This window comes from Mytilus edulis, chromosome 10, assembly GCF_963676685.1.
Source record: "Mytilus edulis chromosome 10, xbMytEdul2.2, whole genome shotgun sequence".
NCBI lineage: Eukaryota > Metazoa > Mollusca > Bivalvia > Mytilida > Mytilidae > Mytilus > Mytilus edulis.
Window position 1 is genome coordinate 61,138,129 of NC_092353.1, and position 20,707 is coordinate 61,158,835.

Below are 20,707 nucleotides of genomic sequence, written 5' to 3' on the forward strand. Positions count from 1 at the left end.
CTATTATAAAAAGTGTACTAGTTCAGTGAAAATGTACGTCATACTTAACTCCTAAACGAATAAATGAACAAAAATTAATAAACATACAAGACTTCCAAAGGCCAGAGGCTCCTTACTTGGGACAGGAGGAACAAATGCGTCCTGTATGATTTTGTAAATAAATGCATCTTTTAAAAATAGTCGAAAACAAAATTGTCTGCCCAATGGAAAGGTCGAGGCCAAAAAAGATGAACAGTGCATTATAGAAACATAGAAGCTGGTTGCAAAAGTTGACGACAAGATCTATTTACAACTTGAGTATGGCCTAATACTATTAACCTGAAATAAATATATTTATAGCAATTCCCTTGATACGAAAGATCTACATGTTGTCTTGGGCTTGTTTTGCTCTTTGGTTGGGTTGTTGTCTCTATGACAATTCAATTCTCATTCTTATCATAGATATAACTGCATGTAAAAAAAAGAATATGTGGTGTGATAGACAATCATACAAATTCTTTCCAGGGACCAGGCGTTAGCAAACTATAGGTCCCTGTATGGCCTTCAACCATTATAAAAATACACACTTTATAAAATGAAAGCTCCAAGAGGTCTTGGCATGTAAAAACAAACACGAAAGTTGAGCGAAAGAAAAAAAAAGGTATCGCATGAAAATTGGAAAATGGTCCGCAATAATACTTTAGTCAACTCACTAGTAAGTTGAAATTAAAGACCTGGCGAATTTTAGCCTTTTCAATGTTTAAATAAATCATGGTTTGTTTGGATATTTAATTCAAGTCTTGGTTTTAAATTATTTGCAAGTAAGTTTAAAGTCATTTAAAACAAATAATCACTCACAGAAAGACTTCAAATCCATCAACAAAAGAAAAAAAATGAATAGACGACCTATAACGCACAGAATATCATGTATGTGTTCGGGCCATATGAGTATTTGGACCATACGTGTATGGTCCGGAACATATTTTATTTGCGATCACAAAATGCACGAAGTCGTCCATTTCTATGTAAATTGGGTCGATTTGAATATAAATAATATGAATGCGTTTCTGTTGCCAAGTGTTTTTCACAAGTATAGTACTGTAGCAGTATAGCAGAACAGTTTTACCAATACAATACTGTAAATGCATGCAAATTTCACAAGGTTTAATCCACTATCCAATAACTTTCAAGTACGAAAAAGACAGGGCAGAAGTATATTTTGTCTATATGTTATGTATTTGCACAACTTTTGAAAGTGGATTATGCATTCGTTCTAAAATAAATTTTTAGACCAGATAAAAGTTAAAAGATGACATAATTCGACAATCGCAATTGTTAAATCGCTTTGACGTCCGAAAAAAGATAATCAATCAACACATGTTTAACTTTTAAAGCCACTAAGTCATTCTGTTTTCAAAACACAAATTCCTTATTAGTATTTCGAATTATTTTATTTAGGGGTTGAGAACCTTTGGTGACCTCACAGTTTAAATGTCTATACTAAGGACGTCGTGAGCAATGGGCGTTATAGACGATCGTTCACCTAATCTGTCCCAGTCAATGGGATATTAAAGTGCGCCAATCGATTTCCACAGCCACACTGTTATGAATTCGATTCTATATACTACAATAATCAATAGTAAATAAAAATAATAACTTTAACAAACACTGGTTTTTAAGGAGCCTCAGACAGTGCAACTTCTGATCAGTGATGTAAACTAATTACTAAGCTCTATATTTAAGGAAATGAAAGACCTGGATGCTTCATAGATTGTATATAGATGTCATATGTTATGAGGTTTCCATCTGTCGTAATGTTCATTGTCATTTTCATGGTTCAGTGACTGCTTAGAAAAAAGTTCAGATTTTTTGTAATATAATTTCTCTCTTATGAGTAAAAAGGATAGCTATAAAATTAAGAATGGAAATGGGGAATGTGCCAAAGAGACAACAACCCGACCATAGAGCAGACAACAGCAGAAGGTCACCAACAGGTCTTCAATACAACCAGAAATTCCCCCCACCTGGAGGCGTCCTTCAGCTGGCCCCTAAACAAATATTTACTAGTTCAGTGATAATGAACGCCATACTAAACTCCAAATTGTACACAAGAAACTAAAAGTTAAAATAATACAAGACTAACAAAGGCCAGAGGCTCCTGACTTGGGACAGGCGCAAAAATGCGGCGAGGTTAAACATGTTGGTGAGATCTCAACCCTCAAACCCTTTCATAACAATACACACATTAAAATTCAGTTCAAGAGAAGTCCGAGTCTGATGTCAGAAGATTTAACCAAAGAAAATAAACAAAATGACAATAATACATAAATAACATCAGACTACTAGCAGTTAACTGACATGCCAGCTCCAGACATCAATTAAACTGATTGAAAAATTATGTCTAGTGTGTGTGTACCTTGCAATTTGTCCTCATGCATGTCAGACAGTTTTCATCTAACCTCGACCTCATTTAATGGATTAGTGAATATGAACAAGGTATTAAATAGTTCATGGTCATGTCCATGCATTAAATTCTGTATTAAGCAATTATAGGTCTACTATATATGATGTGTAGTATGACTGTGCCTCATTTTCTTAAATTATGTAAGGTTAATGCGTTACTTGTAGTAAAGAAAGAGAGACATTTCAGCGTGTGCACTTTTGTCTAAACTTCATTATTTCTTATCAAAGTTCAGGTGGTTTTAATTTTGATATGAGTTTCTAAAACATGTTAAACATAAAACTGTTTAGAGAACTTTAAAAAAACCAAAGTTATGTGTTTCCATCCTTTCAAATATTACATAATTATCTGATATTTTAGAGGACCTTACAGATGAACAGAACAGAGCAGTATTCAATGACAATGAAGAGTAAGCTATCTCTTTACCTATACAAAAGAGAATGTAAAGAACCATTCAGGTATGTTTATGTTAAGGTTGTTGTGTATGCTTATGCCCTCTCTGTCCCATTCCTTTAGGTAAAGAGACCAGGACAGAAAGCAGAGGTATAATGTTATGTTAAGGTTGTTGTGTATGCTTATGCCCTCTCTGTCCCATTTCCTTTAGGTAAAGAGACCAGGACAGCAAGCAGAGGTATGTTATGTTAAGGTTGTTGTTTATTTATGCCCTCTCTGTCCCATTTCCTTTAGGTAAAGAGATCAGGACAGCAAGCAGAGGTATGTTTATGTTAAGGTTATTGTGTATATTTATGCCCTCTCTGTCCCATTTCCTTTAGGTAAAGAGACCAGGACAGCAAGCAGAGGTATGTTATGTTAAGGTTGTTGTTTATTTATGCCCTCTCTGTCCCATTTCCTTTAGGTAAAGAGATCAGGACAGCAAGCAGAGGTATGTTTATGTTAAGGTTATTGTGTTTATTTATGCCCATTCTGTCCCATTTCCTTTAGGTAAAGAGACCAGGACAGCAAGCAGAGGTATGTTATGTTAAGGTTGTTGTGTTTATTTATGCCCTCTCTGTCCCATTTCCTTTAGGTAAAGAGATCAGGACAGCAAGCAGAGGTATGTTTATGTTAAGGTTATTGTGTTTATTTATGCCCTCTCTGCCCCATTTCCTTTAGGTAAAGAGACCAGGACAGCAAGCAGAGGTATGTTATGTTAAGGTTGTTGTGTTTATTTATGCCCTCTCTGTCCCATTTCCTTTAGGTTAAGAGACGTGGACAGCAAGCAGAGGTATGTTATGTTGAGGTTGTTGTGTATATATATGCCCTCTCTGTCCCATTTCCTTTAGGTAAAGAGATCAGGACAGCAAGCAGAGGTATGTTTATGTTAAGGTTATTGTGTTTATTTATGCCCTCTCTGTCCCATTTCCTTTAGGTAAAGAGATCAGGACAGCAAGCAGAGGTATGTTTATGTTAAAGTTATTGTGTTTATTTATGCCCTCTCTGTCCCGTTTCCTTTAGGTAAAGAGACCAGGACAGCAAGCAGAGGTATGTTATGTTAAGGTTGTTGTGTTTATTTATGCCCTCTCTGTCCCATTTCCTTTAGATAAAGAGACCAGGACAGCAAGCAGAGGTATGTTATGTTAAGGTTGTTGTGTTTATTTATGCCCTCTCTGTCCCATTTCCTTTAGATAAAGAGACCAGGACAGCAAGCAGAGGTATGTTATGTTAAGGTTGTTGTGTTTATTTATGCCCTCTCTGTCCCATTTCCTTTAGGTAAAGAGACCAAGACAGCAAGCAGAGGAATGTTTATGTTAAGGTTATTGTGTTTATTTATGCCCTCTCTGTCCCATTTCCTTTAGGTAAAGAGACCAGGACAGCAAGCAGAGGTATGTTATGTTAAGGTTGTTGTGTTTATTTATGCCCTCTCTGCCCCATTTCCTTTAGGTAAAGAGATCAGGACAGCAAGCAGAGGTATGTTTATGTTAAGGTTATTGTGTTTATTTATGCCCTCTCTGTCCCATTTCCTTTAGGTAAAGAGATCAGGACAGCAAGCTGAGGTATGTTTATGTTAAGGTTATTGTGTTTATTTATGCCCATTCTGTCCCATTTCCTTTAGGTAAAGAGACCAGGACAGCAAGCAGAGGTATGTTATGTTAAGGTTGTTGTGTTTATTTATGCCCTCTCTGCCCCATTTCCTTTAGGTAAAGAGATCAGGACAGCAAGCAGAGGTATGTTTATGTTAAGGTTGTTGTGTTTATTTATGCCCTCTCTGTCCCATTTCCTTTAGGTAAAGAGACCAGGACAGCAAGCAGAGGTATGTTATGTTAAGGTTATTGTGTTTATTTATGCCCTCTCTGCCCCATTTCCTTTAGATAAAGAGATCAGGACAGCAAGCAGAGGTATTTTTATGTTAAGGTTATTGTGTTTATGTATGCCCTCTCTGTCCCATTTCCTTTAGGTAAAGAGACCAGGACAGCAAGCAGAGGTATGTTATGTTAAGGTTGTTGTGTTTATTTATGCCCTCTCTGTCCCATTTCCTTTATGTAAAGAGATCAGGACAGCAAGCAGAGGTATGTTTATGTTAAGGTTGTTGTGTTTATTTATGCCCTCTCTGTCCCATTTCCTTTAGGTTAAGAGACCAGGACAGCAAGCAGAGGTATGTTATGTTAAGGTTATTGTGTTTATTTATGCCCTCTCTGCCCCATTTCCTTTAGATAAAGAGATCAGGACAGCAAGCAGAGGTATGTTTATGTTAAGGTTGTTTTGTATATTTATGCCCTCTCTGTCCCATTTCCTGTAGGTAAAGAGACCAGGACAGCAAGCAGAGGTATGTTATGTTAGGGTTGTTTTGTATATTTATGCCCTCTCTGTCCAATTTCCTTTAGGTAAAGAGACCAGGACAGCAAGCAGAGGTATGTTATGTTAAGTTTGTTGTGTATAATTATGCCCTCTCTGTCCCATTTCCTTTAGGTAAAGAGACCAGGACAGCAAGCAGAGGTATTTTATGTTAAGGTTGTTGTGTATATTTATGCCCTCTCTGTCCCATTTCTTTTAGATAAAGAGACCAGGACAGCAAGCAGAGGTATGTTATGTTCAGGTTGTTGTGTATATTTATGCCCTCTCTGTCCCATTTCCTTTAGGTAAAGAGACCAGAACAGCAAGCAGAGGTATGTTTATGTTAAGGTTGTTGTGTATATTTATGCCCTATCTGCCCCATTTCCTTTAGGTAAAGAGACCAGGACAGCAAGCAGAGGTATGTTATGTTAAGGTTGTTGTGCATATTTATGCCCTCTCTGTCCCATTTCCTTTAGGTAAAGAGTCCAGTAAAGAGTCCAGGACAGCAATCAGAGGTATGTTGATGTTAAGTTTGTTGTGTATATTTATGCCCTCTCTGTCCCATTTCCTTTAGGTAAAGGGACCAGGACAGCAAGCAGAGGTATGTTATGTTAAGGTTGTTGTGTATAGTTATGCCCTCTCTGTCCCATTTCCTTTAGGTAAAGAGACCAGGACAGCAAGCAGAGGTATGTTATGTTAAGGTTGTTGTGTATATTTATGCCCTCTCTGCTCCATTTCCTTTAGGTAAAGAGACCAGGACAGCAAGCAGAGGTATGTTATGTTAAGGTTGTTGTGTATATTTATGCCCTCTCTGTCCCATTTCCTTTAGGTAAAGAGACCAGGACAGCAAGCAGAGGTATGTTATGTTCAGTTTGTTGTGTATATTTATGCCCTCTCTGTCCCATTTCCTTTAGATAAAGAGACCAGGACAGCAAGCAGAGGTATGTTATGTTAAGGTTGTTGTGTATATTTATGCCCTCTCTGTCCCATTTCCTTTAGGTTAAGAGTCCAGTAAAGAGTCCAGGACAGCAAGCAGAGGTATGTTTATGTTAAGGTTGTTGTGTATATTTATGCCCTCTCTACCCCATTTCCTTTAGGTAAAGAGACCAGGACAGTAAGCAGAGGTATGTTATGTTAAGGTTGTTGTGTATATTTATGCCCTCTCTGCCCCATTTCCTTGAGATAGAGAGACCAGGACAGCAAGCAGAGGTATGTTATGTTAAGGTTGTTTTGTATATTTATGCCCTCTCTGTCCCATTTCCTTTAGGTAAAGAGTCCAGGACAGCAAGCAGAGGTATGTTTATGTTAAGTTTGTTGTGTATATTTATGCCCTCTCTGTCCCATTTCTTTTAGGTAAAGAGGCCAGAACAGCAAGCAGAGGTATGTTATGTTAAGGTTGTTGTGTATATTTATGCCCTCTCTGTCCCATTTCCTTTAGGTAAAGAGTCCAGGACAGCAGGCAGAGGTATATTTATGTTAAGTTTGTTGTGTATATCTATGCCCTCTCTCTGACCCTTTCCTTTAGGTAAAGAGACCAGTACAGCAAGCAGAGGTATGTTATGTTAAGGTTGTTGTGTATAGTTATGCCCTCTCTGTCCCATTTCCTTTAGGTAAAGAGACCAGGACAGCAAGCAGAGGTATGTTATGTTAAGGTTGTTGTGTTTATTTATGCCCTCTCTGTCCCATTTCCTTTAGGTAAAGAGACCAGGACAGCAAGCAGAGGAATGTTTATGTTAAGGTTATTGTGTTTATTTATGCCCTCTCTGTCCCATTTCCTTTAGGTAAAGAGACCAGGACAGCAAGCAGAGGTATGTTATGTTAAGGTTGTTGTGTTTATTTATGCCCTCTCTGCCCCATTTCCTTTAGGTAAAGAGATCAGGACAGCAAGCAGAGGTATGTTTATGTTAAGGTTATTGTGTTTATTTATGCCCTCTCTGTCCCATTTCCTTTAGGTAAAGAGATCAGGACAGCAAGCTGAGGTATGTTTATGTTAAGGTTATTGTGTTTATTTATGCCCATTCTGTCCCATTTCCTTTAGGTAAAGAGACCAGGACAGCAAGCAGAGGTATGTTATGTTAAGGTTGTTGTGTTTATTTATGCCCTCTCTGCCCCATTTCCTTTAGGTAAAGAGATCAGGACAGCAAGCAGAGGTATGTTTATGTTAAGGTTATTGTGTTTATTTATGCCCTCTCTGTCCCATTTCCTTTAGGTAAAGAGATCAGGACAGCAAGCAGAGGTATGTTTATGTTAAGGTTGTTGTGTTTATTTATGCCCTCTCTGTCCCATTTCCTTTAGGTAAAGAGACCAGGACAGCAAGCAGAGGTATGTTATGTTAAGGTTATTGTGTTTATTTATGCCCTCTCTGCCCCATTTCCTTTAGATAAAGAGATCAGGACAGCAAGCAGAGGTATTTTTATGTTAAGGTTATTGTGTTTATGTATGCCCTCTCTGTCCCATTTCCTTTAGGTAAAGAGACCAGGACAGCAAGCAGAGGTATGTTATGTTAAGGTTGTTGTGTTTATTTATGCTCTCTCTGTCCCATTTCCTTTATGTAAAGAGATCAGGACAGCAAGCAGAGGTATGTTTATGTTAAGGTTGTTGTGTTTATTTATGCCCTCTCTGTCCCATTTCCTTTAGGTTAAGAGACCAGGACAGCAAGCAGAGGTATGTTATGTTAAGGTTATTGTGTTTATTTATGCCCTCTCTGCCCCATTTCCTTTAGATAAAGAGATCAGGACAGCAAGCAGAGGTATGTTTATGTTAAGGTTGTTTTGTATATTTATGCCCTCTCTGTCCCATTTCCTGTAGGTAAAGAGACCAGGACAGCAAGCAGAGGTATGTTATGTTAGGGTTGTTTTGTATATTTATGCCCTCTCTGTCCAATTTCCTTTAGGTAAAGAGACCAGGACAGCAAGCAGAGGTATGTTATGTTAAGTTTGTTGTGTATAATTATGCCCTCTCTGTCCCATTTCCTTTAGGTAAAGAGATCAGGACAGCAAGCAGAGGTATGTTTATGTTAAGGTTGTTGTGTTTATTTATGCCCTCTCTGTCCCATTTCCTTTAGGTAAAGAGACCAGGACAGCAAGCAGAGGTATGTTATGTTAAGGTTATTGTGTTTATTTATGCCCTCTCTGCCCCATTTCCTTTAGATAAAGAGATCAGGACAGCAAGCAGAGGTATTTTTATGTTAAGGTTATTGTGTTTATGTATGCCCTCTCTGTCCCATTTCCTTTAGGTAAAGAGACCAGGACAGCAAGCAGAGGTATGTTATGTTAAGGTTGTTGTGTTTATTTATGCCCTCTCTGTCCCATTTCCTTTATGTAAAGAGATCAGGACAGCAAGCAGAGGTATGTTTATGTTAAGGTTGTTGTGTTTATTTATGCCCTCTCTGTCCCATTTCCTTTAGGTTAAGAGACCAGGACAGCAAGCAGAGGTATGTTATGTTAAGGTTATTGTGTTTATTTATGCCCTCTCTGCCCCATTTCCTTTAGATAAAGAGATCAGGACAGCAAGCAGAGGTATGTTTATGTTAAGGTTGTTTTGTATATTTATGCCCTCTCTGTCCCATTTCCTGTAGGTAAAGAGACCAGGACAGCAAGCAGAGGTATGTTATGTTAGGGTTGTTTTGTATATTTATGCCCTCTCTGTCCAATTTCCTTTAGGTAAAGAGACCAGGACAGCAAGCAGAGGTATGTTATGTTAAGTTTGTTGTGTATAATTATGCCCTCTCTGTCCCATTTCCTTTAGGTAAAGAGACCAGGACAGCAAGCAGAGGTATGTTTATGTTAAGTTTGTTGTGTATATTTATGCCCTCTCTGTCCCATTTCCTTTAGGTAAAGAGACCAGGACAGCAAGCAGAGGTATGTTATGTTAAGGTTGTTGTGTATATTTATGCCCTCTCTGTCCCATTTCTTTTAGGTAAAGAGACCAGGACAGCAAGCAGAGGTATGTTATGTTAAGGTTGTTGTGTATATTTATGCCCTCTCTGTCCCATTTCTTTTAGATAAAGAGACCAGGACAGCAAGCAGAGGTATGTTATGTTCAGGTTGTTGTGTATATTTATGCCCTCTCTGTCCCATTTCCTTTAGGTAAAGAGACCAGAACAGCAAGCAGAGGTATGTTTATGTTAAGGTTGTTGTGTATATTTATGCCCTATCTGCCCCATTTCCTTTAGGTAAAGAGACCAGGACAGCAAGCAGAGGTATGTTATGTTAAGGTTGTTGTGCATATTTATGCCCTCTCTGTCCCATTTCCTTTAGGTAAAGAGTCCAGTAAAGAGTCCAGGACAGCAAGCAGAGGTATGTTTATGTTAAGTTTGTTGTGTATATTTATGCCCTCTCTGTCCCATTTCCTTTAGGTAAAGGGACCAGGACAGCAAGCAGAGGTATGTTATGTTAAGGTTGTTGTGTATAGTTATGCCCTCTCTGTCCCATTTCCTTTAGGTAAAGAGACCAGGACAGCAAGCAGAGGTATGTTATGTTAAGGTTGTTGTGTTTATTTATGCCCTCTCTGCCCCATTTCCTTTAGGTAAAGAGATCAGGACAGCAAGCAGAGGTATGTTTATGTTAAGGTTATTGTGTTTATTTATGCCCTCTCTGTCCCATTTCCTTTAGGTAAAGAGATCAGGACAGCAAGCTGAGGTATGTTTATGTTAAGGTTATTGTGTTTATTTATGCCCATTCTGTCCCATTTCCTTTAGGTAAAGAGACCAGGACAGCAAGCAGAGGTATGTTATGTTAAGGTTGTTGTGTTTATTTATGCCCTCTCTTCCCCATTTCCTTTAGGTAAAGAGATCAGGACAGCAAGCAGAGGTATGTTTATGTTAAGGTTATTGTGTTTATTTATGCCCTCTCTGTCCCATTTCCTTTAGGTAAAGAGACCAGGACAGCAAGCAGAGGTATGTTATGTTAAGGTTGTTTTGTATATTTATGCCCTCTCTGTCCCATTTCCTTTAGGTAAAGAGACCAGGACAGCAAGCAGAGGTATGTTATGTTAAGGTTGTTTTGTATATTTATGCCCTCTCTGTCCCATTTCCTTTAGGTAAAGAGACCAGGAAAGCAAGCAGAGGTATGTTATGTTAAGGTTGTTGTTTATATGTATGCCCTCTCTGCCCCATTTCCTTTAGGTAAAGAGACCAGGACAACAAGCAGAGGTATGTTATGTTAAGGTTGTTTTGTATATTTATGCCCTCTCTGTCCCAGCAGAGGTATGTTATGTTAAGGTTGTTTTGTATATTTATGCCCTCTCTGTCCCATTTCCTTTAGGTAAAGAGACCAGGACAGCAAGCAGAGGTATGTTATGTTAAGGTTGTTTTGTATATTTATGCCCTCTCTGTCCCATTTCCTTTAGGTTAAGAGACCAGGAAAGCAAGCAGAGGTATGTTATGTTAAGGTTGTTGTGTATATTTATGCCCTCTCTGTCCCATTTCCTTTAGGTAAAGAGACCAGGACAGCAAGCAGAGGTATGTTATGGTAAGGTTGTGTATATTTATGCCCTCTCTGTCCCATTTCCTTTAGGTAAAGAGACCAGGACAGCAAGCAGAGGTATGTTATGTTAAGGTTGTTTTGTATATTTATATTTATGCTCTCTCTGTCCCATTTCCTTTAGGTAAAGAGACCAGGACAGCAAGCAGAGGTATGTTATGTTAGGGTTGTTTTGTATATTTATGCCCTCTCTGTCCCATTTCCTTTAGGTAAAGAGACCAGGACATCAAGCAGAGGTATGTTATGATAAGGTTGTTTTGTATATTTATGCCCTCCCTGCCCCATTTCCTTTAGGTAAAGAGACTAGGACAGCAAGCAGAGGTATGTTATGTTAAGGTTGTTGTGTTTATTTATGCCCTCTTTGTCCCATATCTGTTAGGTAAAGAGACCAGGACAACAAGCAGAGGTATGTTATGTTAAGGTTGTTGTGTATATTTATGCCCTCTTTGTCCCATATCTTTTAGGTAAAGATACCAGGACAACAAGCAGAGGTATGTTATGTTAAGGTTGTTGTGTATATTTATGCCCTCTTTGTCCCATTTCTTTTAGATAAAGAGACCAGGACAGCAAGCAGAGGTATGTTATGTTCAGGTTGTTGTGTATATTTATGCCCTCTCTGTCCCATTTCCTTTAGGTAAAGAGACCAGGACAGCAAGCAGAGGTATGTTTATGTTAAGGTTGTTGTGTACATTTATGCCCTCTCTGCCCCATTTCTTTTAGGTAGAGTCTAGGACAGCATGCAGAGGTATGTTTATGTTAAGGTTATTGTGTTTATTTATGCCCATTCTGTCCCATTTCCTTTAGGTAAAGAGACCAGGACAGCAAGCAGAGGTATGTTATGTTAAGGTTGTTGTGTTTATTTATGCCCTCTCTGCCCCATTTCCTTTAGGTAAAGAGATCAGGACAGCAAGCAGAGGTTTGTTCATGTTAAGGTTATTGTGTTTATTTATGCCCTCTCTGTCCCATTTCCTTTAGGTAAAGAGATCAGGACAGCAAGCAGAGGTATGTTTATGTTAAGGTTGTTGTGTTTATTTATGCCCTCTCTGTCCCATTTCCTTTAGGTAAAGAGACCAGGACAGCAAGCAGAGGTATGTTATGTTAAGGTTATTGTGTTTTTTTATGCCCTCTCTGTCCCATTTCCTTTAGATAAAGAGATCAGGACAGCAAGCAGAGGTATTTTTATGTTAAGGTTATTGTGTTTATGTATGCCCTCTCTGTCCCATTTCCTTTAGGTAAAGAGACCAGGACAGCAAGCAGAGGTATGTTATGTTAAGGTTGTTGTGTTTATTTATGCCCTCTCTGTCCCATTTCCTTTATGTAAAGAGATCAGGACAGCAAGCAGAGGTATTTTATGTTAAGGTTGTTGTGTATATTTATGCCCTCTCTGTCCCATTTCCTTTAGGTAAAGAGACCAGGACAGCAAGCAGAGGTATGTTATGTTAAGGTTGTTTTGTATATTTATGCCCTCTCTGTCCCATTTCCTTTAGGTAAAGAGACCAGGACATCAAGCAGAGGTATGTTATGATAAGGTTGTTTTGTATATTTATGCCCTCTCTGCCCCATTTCCTTTAGGTAAAGAGACCAGGACAGCAAGCAGAGGTATGTTATGTTAAGGTTGTTGTGTATATTTATGCCCTCTTTGTCCCATATCTTTTAGGTAAAGAGACCAGGACAACAAGCAGAGGTATGTTATGTTAAGGTTGTTGTGTATATTTATGCCCTCTTTGTCCCATATCTTTTAGGTAAAGAGACCAGGACAACAAGCAGAGGTATGCTATGTTAAGGTTGTTGTGTATATTTATGCCCTCGTTGTCCCATTTCTTTTAAATAAAGAGACCAGGACAGCAAGCAGAGGTATGTTGTGTTCAGGTTGTTGTGTATATTTATGCCCTCTCTGTCCCATTTCCTTTAGGTAAAGAGACCAGGACAGCAAGCAGAGGTATGTTTATGTTAAGGTTGTTGTGTACATTTATGCCCTCTCTGCCCCATTTCTTTTAGGTAGAGTCTAGGACAGCATGCAGAGGTATGTTTATGTTAAGGTTGTTGTGTATGCTGATGCCCTCTAGGTTATTTCCTCTTCAACAGACTTCTACATATTTTTTTGTTACAGATGAACGGACATCTTTTAGAGACCCTGATTTGATAGAATTGACAGTTTCCTTTACAGAGTTTTTACAGATTTATAGGTAAACTGTATTTGTTATTTCTGACAGTCTTTTTATGTCTTGTGTGTGTAATTATCCCACACGCAACAAAGTTGCGAAGGACAGATTGTTTTTGACACGTCAGTCTGTCTATCAATCTGTCCATCAGGCAGTCAGTCAGTCCTGTTCTTGAAATCAAAACTTCTCTGAAACCACAAAACAGAATTTCATGAAACATTGTATATAATAAGGACATACTAATAAAATGTATATGTGCATATCCGCAGGAAATTATTGTTCATTTTTTCTAGGAGTTATGCCCCTTTGAACTTATTTGCCTCAAACACTACTGCAAAAGTTTGTCAATGCAACTCCTGAAACCACACAACAGAATATCAGGAAACTTTGTAGATAATATGGACATATCATTCAGATATTATATCTACAGGAAATTATTACTCAATTTTGTTCTAGGAGTAATGCCCCTTTGAACTTATTTGCCTCAAAATACTACTGCAACAGTTTGTCATTGCAACTTCTCTGAAACTACACATCAGAATTTCATGAAACTTTGTAGATAATAAGGACACACTGATATATGTAGATGTGCATACCAACAGGAAATTGTGATTCATTTTATTTATCCAGTGACAAATTGGGTATGTGAGTGCACTCTCTAACATTTTGTAATCAGAGATGGGTCCGATTACTTTCAATGTAATTGATTAAATTACAATTACTTTGTCATTTGTACGATTAAATTAAATTAATGATTACTTCATTTCTGAAAGTGTCTGATTAAATTAATGATTACATTGGCAAAGTAATCATGATTACATCTGATTACAATGAATTACAAAAAAATTAAAAATTTGAATGATGAGAATGAATTAACGTTTAATATAACGTTGGTTCTTTTTAAAAAGAAATTTGTTTTATATATTTTAAAATGATAACTTCAAACTTCATCTATTTAATAAACCACAAAAGTTCACTACAGACATACATGAACATTGTGTCACCCATTACACTTTATCATCATTGATCACTGAATCATTTTGACTTCAATTGAATATGAGTTTGCTGTTTGTCTTCTGACCTCTTCCAGACTTTATATGTATTTCAAGTTGCAGTTTTTGGAAGTTAAAATATGGATGAAATAAAGTTAACAGATAAAAATTATGAAAACATTTAATAGAATTGTTTAAACAAATTGTAAACAAAATACAAGTACTATAAGTCAATGCAATATACATGTCCAGTCCAAGTACATACAAACATTTGCTTATATTAAACAAGATTGTCCAACTTTTAATTTAGTTTCTGCTAATTAGATAAATTTTCACATGTCTGATTAATCTTTTATCATATATATTGTCCTACAGCTATACTCAAATGGAAATTGCAATAAAAACAAACCTTAATTGGTTTCCTACCTGTCAATTCCAAGTTTACAATAATCACAATATTAACAAAAGATTATAATTCAGGGTTAAAGATAAATATATAATATTGCTTAAATATAACAGGTTTTTTTTATCAACTATATATATGTACATCTTTAAATTGTGAATATATGTACAATATCTTTTACTAAGGCCTTCTTAGGCTAATGATGACTTTTTTAATATTGTAACAGTTTATTTTTTACTGAAGTAGACAAATCAATTAACATGCTTGATAAAGTAAACCAAACTATCTTAACTTGTTAAATATCTATTAAATAAGAATAACAAAAAGGTTCATTTATTGACCATAAACACAGTTCAAGATTTTTTTCATTGTAATCAGAATGTAATCAAAATGTAATCAGGATTACAGGGCATTTTGAAAAGTAATTGATTAAATTAAATTACAATTGTAATCAGATTTTTGGCTGATTAATGATTACAATGATTACTTGAAAAATTGTAATCAATTACAGCTGATTAACGATTACAATTACAATTACCCCAAGTCTGTTTGTAATAATAGTTTTTTTTTAAATAAAATGTGGTATTGATGTTAATTGGATAAAACACACAGATGAAATCAACTTAACTTACTTTATTAAGTATCAACACCATTCTTGCCTATTTTTGTGGGAAAATATGCCCATATCATTACGAAATATTACATGTCAATTCTTTCAGATGCAAAATAAAAGATCAACGAATTTATTAAAATAAACCAGTTGTGCAAATAATGTTTACTATATTTCCTCATGTTTATTTTTCATAACATTTTACACAGTTGTATTTAACATTATTATCATTCTTGACTTTTATACTAAAGTATGCCATGTGTATGTTTTTTCTCTGATTAGGGCTGTTGAGGGACTTCAAGATTAGTTATATAGCTTTATCTGAGTCAAGTCAGAAAACTGAGAAATCAAAATTGTGAAAACACAAACCCAACCAAATACCATGGATGAATTCAGGCACAGCAGAAAAGTGGTAAGTATTTATTATGTTTACAAAGTCGGACGGGTACAAATTGACAAATAAAATTGAGAATGGAAATTGGGAATGTGTCAAAGAAACAACAACCAAACCAAAAAGTATAAAACTGCTGAAATCAACCAATGGGTCCTCAACAATGCATTTTTATTTCATTCATTTTCACTGAAAATTTCAATTTAAATGTTAAAACATATGTGACAAGATAAAGATGGCACATAAAATGCAGACATACAGTAAAGGTTATTCCTCGTCTGTTAATTTGTATTGTCATGTTTAACATTTGTTAGGAACTCATGTTGATAGAAGCTGTATCCTTGGCTTGTATTGTCATGGACATGTTCCCATCTTTTCTGCAAAACAATTTTAATTATTGGAACTAAATCTATTGAACTATTGAAAATAATAAGTAAATATAGTAAAATTTCCAAATTTTGGTTGTATTCAAGAAATTAAATTTATTTCACTTGAAGTTATCTTAGCTATCAACAATATATAGAAAAAAATATTTGTTTGACCATGTAGGTCAAATTTTCAAAATTTTCCATTACCTGATGCAGACAATTCGTACACATTACAACCCTCAATTTGAGAATTAATGAATATGACAATGTATTTAATTAATAATGAAGATTTCCCTTAGATTCTGTTGTACCCCGGAGGTTGTACCTATTGGATTCCAAGATCAGCCACTTGGTGGACACGTTTCTAGATTCGATGCCTGGGAATGAGTAGGAGGTAGGTTGGAAGGAATTGAGAGTTGGGCAGGAACAGGTGACAAGGATAGAGAAAAAGGGATATTTTATGCTTCACAAAAAAAAATGGTTAGGGGAGGGAAGTGGGAATCACCTCATGTTCACCCCTCAATTACAGGGGTCACTGTATTAAGTCACTTAATTGAATTGAAGAATTCTTTTATTTAGGTTTCCTGCAATTACTTTACCTAAAATCAAGATATTCTTATTAAATTCTTTAAAAATATGCTTGGCAAAAGTATACCAAGTACATATTCCATCTTCAGAAATTAGACTTATTTACCGCAAAAGCTTCTTTAACAAAAGGGTTTATTTGTGGCAGTCAATTCTACAAAAATATAATAAAACTTGAGTTTATATAAAGGAGTCAAGTGGAAACCGCCCTAACTCAGACCTTCAAGATATATTACATAAGGTTTTTTTAATTCAAAGAACAGTTTTACAAATTTATGATGCACTTTATCAAAACTAAATCTATCTGTCAAGGATAAAGTATCACACTTAGTTTCATGCAAGGTGGCTCTGTTTATGGCTCTAAAAATTGAGTAATAATCTTCCATAAACCTCAGATATCCCTATAATATAGAATTATGGGTTTAATTAGTGAATCAAATAATTTACACAATAAATCAACAGGGACATGATGAAAATTAGACATATATTTTTTAGTGAAAATAATGCATTGAGTGCTTTCTTGGATACTTGTGTATAGATCTCTTAAATTTTCATCAATAATAAAAATTATAATCTTTTAAGTGAGTTTTAACTTCAATTAACTGATTTTGTTTTAAAAAAAATCAACAATGAGCAAAGCCCATACCGCATAGTCAGCTATAAAAGGCCCTGAAATGACAAATGTAAAACCATTCAAACGAGAAAAATAACAGCCTAAACCCTCCCCTAACCTAGGATAACAGTACAACATAAGAACAAACTATAAAAATCAGTTGAAAAGGCTTAACTCATCATTAGATACAAAAAGAAATACATCTAACAAAAACACAGTGTGGACGATGCTTAGTACTTGCACATCCCAACAACAAAAAGACACTGAGTTCTAATCTGAGAGTACTTGCAGTAACTGACAGCTAGTTCAAGCCACTTAAAATTGATGAAAAAACAATCATGCATCTAAATCGAAGTTATCAATCAGTATATTTGTTTTTTTCTATGAATTCAATCCCTTTTCTAGCAAATAAAAAGTGTGAATCCAGAGTCCTATGAAAAATACATGTATAAGATCTGACACCATTAAACTTTGAATTGTATATCTTAATGTCTTTTATTTTTTCGTTCTCACTTCTAATAAACTTAGTTTATATTGCATCCAACACATAAATGATATTAAAGCTGATGTTTATTTTGTTTATAAGTGTAATCTTTTATTTAGGAAGTTCTCAAATCTGTATTATTCTGTTTCTTAAAACAGTCAAATTTATTTCATAAGACGACATTCCACATAAAAATATAAAGCATATTCTGAAAGCTGCAGAGGGAAATGTAAGGGGATTGGTAAGCATACTTTATTTTATTTATTTCAAAAGCAGATATCTCATTGATATAAGGACACTAGAATCATGGATTGGATTTTATTCATATTTAAATAGATCCTATGAACCCTACCACTTTTTCTGTAACCTTCTTGGAAAGGGAAAATAGAGCAATATCTCTCAGATTATATAAGGCTATGTTTGGTTTCACTGTTTCAGCAACAATTAAGTTAAAGTGACCTAAAAAATGTATGGTATTCCAGTCATATCAATTAAGTTCCATCTTGTATACTGATGGAAAAAGAGATTTTGCAAACTTTTATTATTATTGAATATGCAAGTATAGATATATTTATGTACGCAGGCATATGAATTTTTGAGTATAGAAAGCTAGCTAATTGTAATAACAATAGAGTAAGAAGTTCAGTTAGTATTTAAAGTGGTGCATGCACCAGAAAAGTTCATATCATCAACAAGGTCAGAGACCATCTAATGAGTAAAACATATTTGTGTAAAGCAATATTAATCTTCAGTATAGAAATTTGTGTATGCATTATAATTATTATTTGTTAGGTTCATATTTTAATATGTGCTTCTTTTTTGTAGATTGTATGCTATTTTAATGAACTGATGCCATTTGTGGTGAATATTATTGAGGACATATGTCTTGTGTTTTCTGTGTATACTAAACTATGAAGATGGTTACTGCACCTGACAGTCTCGCTGGCCGTTGTGAGAAAATAGAAGCAAAATTTAATTGATGCATCAGCCTTTTTCAACAACAAAATAATTATCATTTATAGTAACAGTCATATGAGTCACATTAAGCATAAAAAACACTGGTATCTTGCATGACAGTAGTGAACAAGAAAACATCACCCATTGAGAAGGGGAGGTAACTCAAATGAAATAGTGAAACCACTATGTGAAGCAGTATATTTCTACTAATTGATACATAAGACATCATTCCAGTTCAGCATGTGCATTTCTATCAAGATGATTTGTTTTAGTGAACATCATTATGTGTTTAGGGGTCACTTTCTTCCCATGTTGAGCAAGTGGTTGAAAAAGTAAAATGTTATATTGCACGAATCATTTAGCAAATTTAAGATTCTTATATTTGATAAACAGCACTGCTGTCGTTAAAAATGTGCTTAAGTACTGAAGGAACTAATATTTCTCATGTTGAAGACCCATTGGTAGCCTTTGGCAGTTTACTGTCCTTTGGTCAGGCTGTTGTCTCTTTGACACATTCTCCATTCCCATTCTAAATTTTATCCATCAATTTCTGAATTGATACAACAAATAGTCTCAATTGTTGATTTACATTGAAAGAATTAAATTGAATCAATGGCAAATTATTCTCAAAATATGTTAATGGGCATTAAGTTTCTGCATGTCTGTGCGTCTGCTCATCTGTCCGTTTGTCCATCTATCCCTCTTCAGGTTAAAGTTTTTGGTCAAGGTAATTTTTGAAGAAGTTGAAGTACAAGTATAATCAACTTGAAACTTAAACACATGTTCCCTATGATATGATCTTTCTAATATTTAATGCCAAATTAGAGTTTTAACCCTAATTTCACAGTCCACTGAACATAGAAAATGATAGTGTGATTGGGGGCACCCGTGTATTATGGACACATTCTTGTTCCAATATTTTATAATAATCAGTTCTTCTTGTGTGTAAATTTAGATATTATATGGAAAGAAATATGGTTTGGTTCAGATTATTGGAATTTCATATCTTTATTCCAAATATATATTTACATTATATATAGATCAAAATATAATCCAGTAATTTATAAATGTTTTGTTTTTTAGGTCTGATGATTTGAAAATTCCCACTTTAATTTCTGAAATAAGTTATTATAATATGTGTGGGATTTTTTTTCTGATAATATAGGGAATCACTGAAGCCTGACTGGAGTAGCCCCTCCCCCTCCCTAGAAAAGGTTCTTGATATGCCACTGCTATTTATTAAAAGATTTTTTTATACTACAAGTTAATATTCAAAGCCATTATTCTGATAGTTTGAAAAATATCTAGATGAATATGCCAATGATGGTTGCTCAGATAAACCCGGGGCTGGCTGAGGGTTGAATACCTACTTTTTTTAAGATGTAAACAGGGGATGATCCAGAATTTTTGAAAGGTTGGCTTAATTTCATAACACTGAAATAATGTTGCTAAATGAAGTGAGGCAAAATTTCATTTCTATGATTTTATTCTAAAAAAGTATATATTTTCCAATATTTATTATCAAAGGGGTGCGTACGTCCCTTCATCCCTTCCCTGAATGTGCCAGTGGTAAATTAATTTACATTAGAGTGTCCAATGCAGACTGATGATGATAGTTGCAATGACTTTGAATAACGTTTATCAGATTGTAATACATTTCTCTATAATTACATTAGATGTATGTTTCATAATAATACGTTATTCTGATTGGCTAACTGCACATCACGTGCTATTCCTGAAACAATTGTACTAGACAATAACATTTATCATTCATGATGACACGAGGTCCCACAATAAAGTGCACAGGTAAATTAAATGAAAACTTGATATAAATCGTGTTTTCATGATACTAGCTAAAAAATGTAATTATAAGTATTGAATGCTTCTTTTTGTAACTTTATAGGGTTGTAAAAGCGTTGACCGTGCGCACATTTTTAGTATGAAGCGCTTCCGCGCTTCATACAAAATGTACTTCGGTCAACGCTTTTACACCCCAATAAATTTACAAAAAGCAGCATTCAATTCTTAAGTATTTACTTAACATGAGGGTCATAATGACCTTCATTACGAATTAAGGTAAAAAAAATTGCCAAATGACGTTAACAGTAATTTTTGGTGTATGACGATAAAATTTCTTATACAGGATAAAAACATTGACTGATTTTGATGAATCACATTAATTTTTCCATAAATGACAGTAACAATAATTATTTGAGACCTCTTACGAATCACGATAAGGATATTTTGACGAATCATGGTAAAATTTTAACCAATTTGACACTAACAGTAGCCGAAAATGATTGTTGAAATTGTTAAAGGGCATTACTACCCTCTAGCATTTGATCCAATGATTGACAGATATTTTGAAAAATATTTTTTAACATAGTCTTGTTAGCTCTATCTGTGATTTTTTTATTGTTAGTGAAGATGGATTTTCAGAAAAGAAC

At 35.3% G+C, this 20,707-nt stretch overlaps 1 protein-coding gene and 1 long non-coding RNA gene across 2 annotated transcripts; both read left to right on the forward strand.

The window, feature by feature from the left end:
* Positions 1-4,893: 4,893 nt before the first annotated feature.
* Positions 4,894-12,478, forward strand: LOC139492884 (neurofilament heavy polypeptide-like). Its single transcript, XM_071281036.1, has 18 exons — positions 4,894-4,947; positions 5,433-5,459; positions 5,787-5,813; positions 6,212-6,250; positions 6,566-6,592; positions 7,251-7,277; positions 7,679-7,705; positions 8,106-8,132; positions 8,619-8,645; positions 9,131-9,157; positions 9,472-9,510; positions 9,912-9,938; positions 10,338-10,418; positions 10,820-10,846; positions 11,160-11,186; positions 11,500-11,526; positions 11,928-11,954; positions 12,353-12,478. Exons 1-18 carry the CDS (start codon positions 4,894-4,896, stop codon positions 12,476-12,478), a joined length of 690 nt encoding a protein of 229 aa, XP_071137137.1.
* Positions 12,479-12,564: 86 nt separating this feature from the next.
* Positions 12,565-19,910, forward strand: LOC139491618 (uncharacterized). Its single transcript, XR_011656593.1, has 5 exons — positions 12,565-12,881; positions 15,145-15,274; positions 15,921-16,015; positions 17,480-17,544; positions 18,129-19,910. It is a non-coding gene; the product is annotated as an uncharacterized lncRNA (long non-coding RNA).
* The last annotated feature ends 797 nt before the right edge of the window (positions 19,911-20,707 follow it).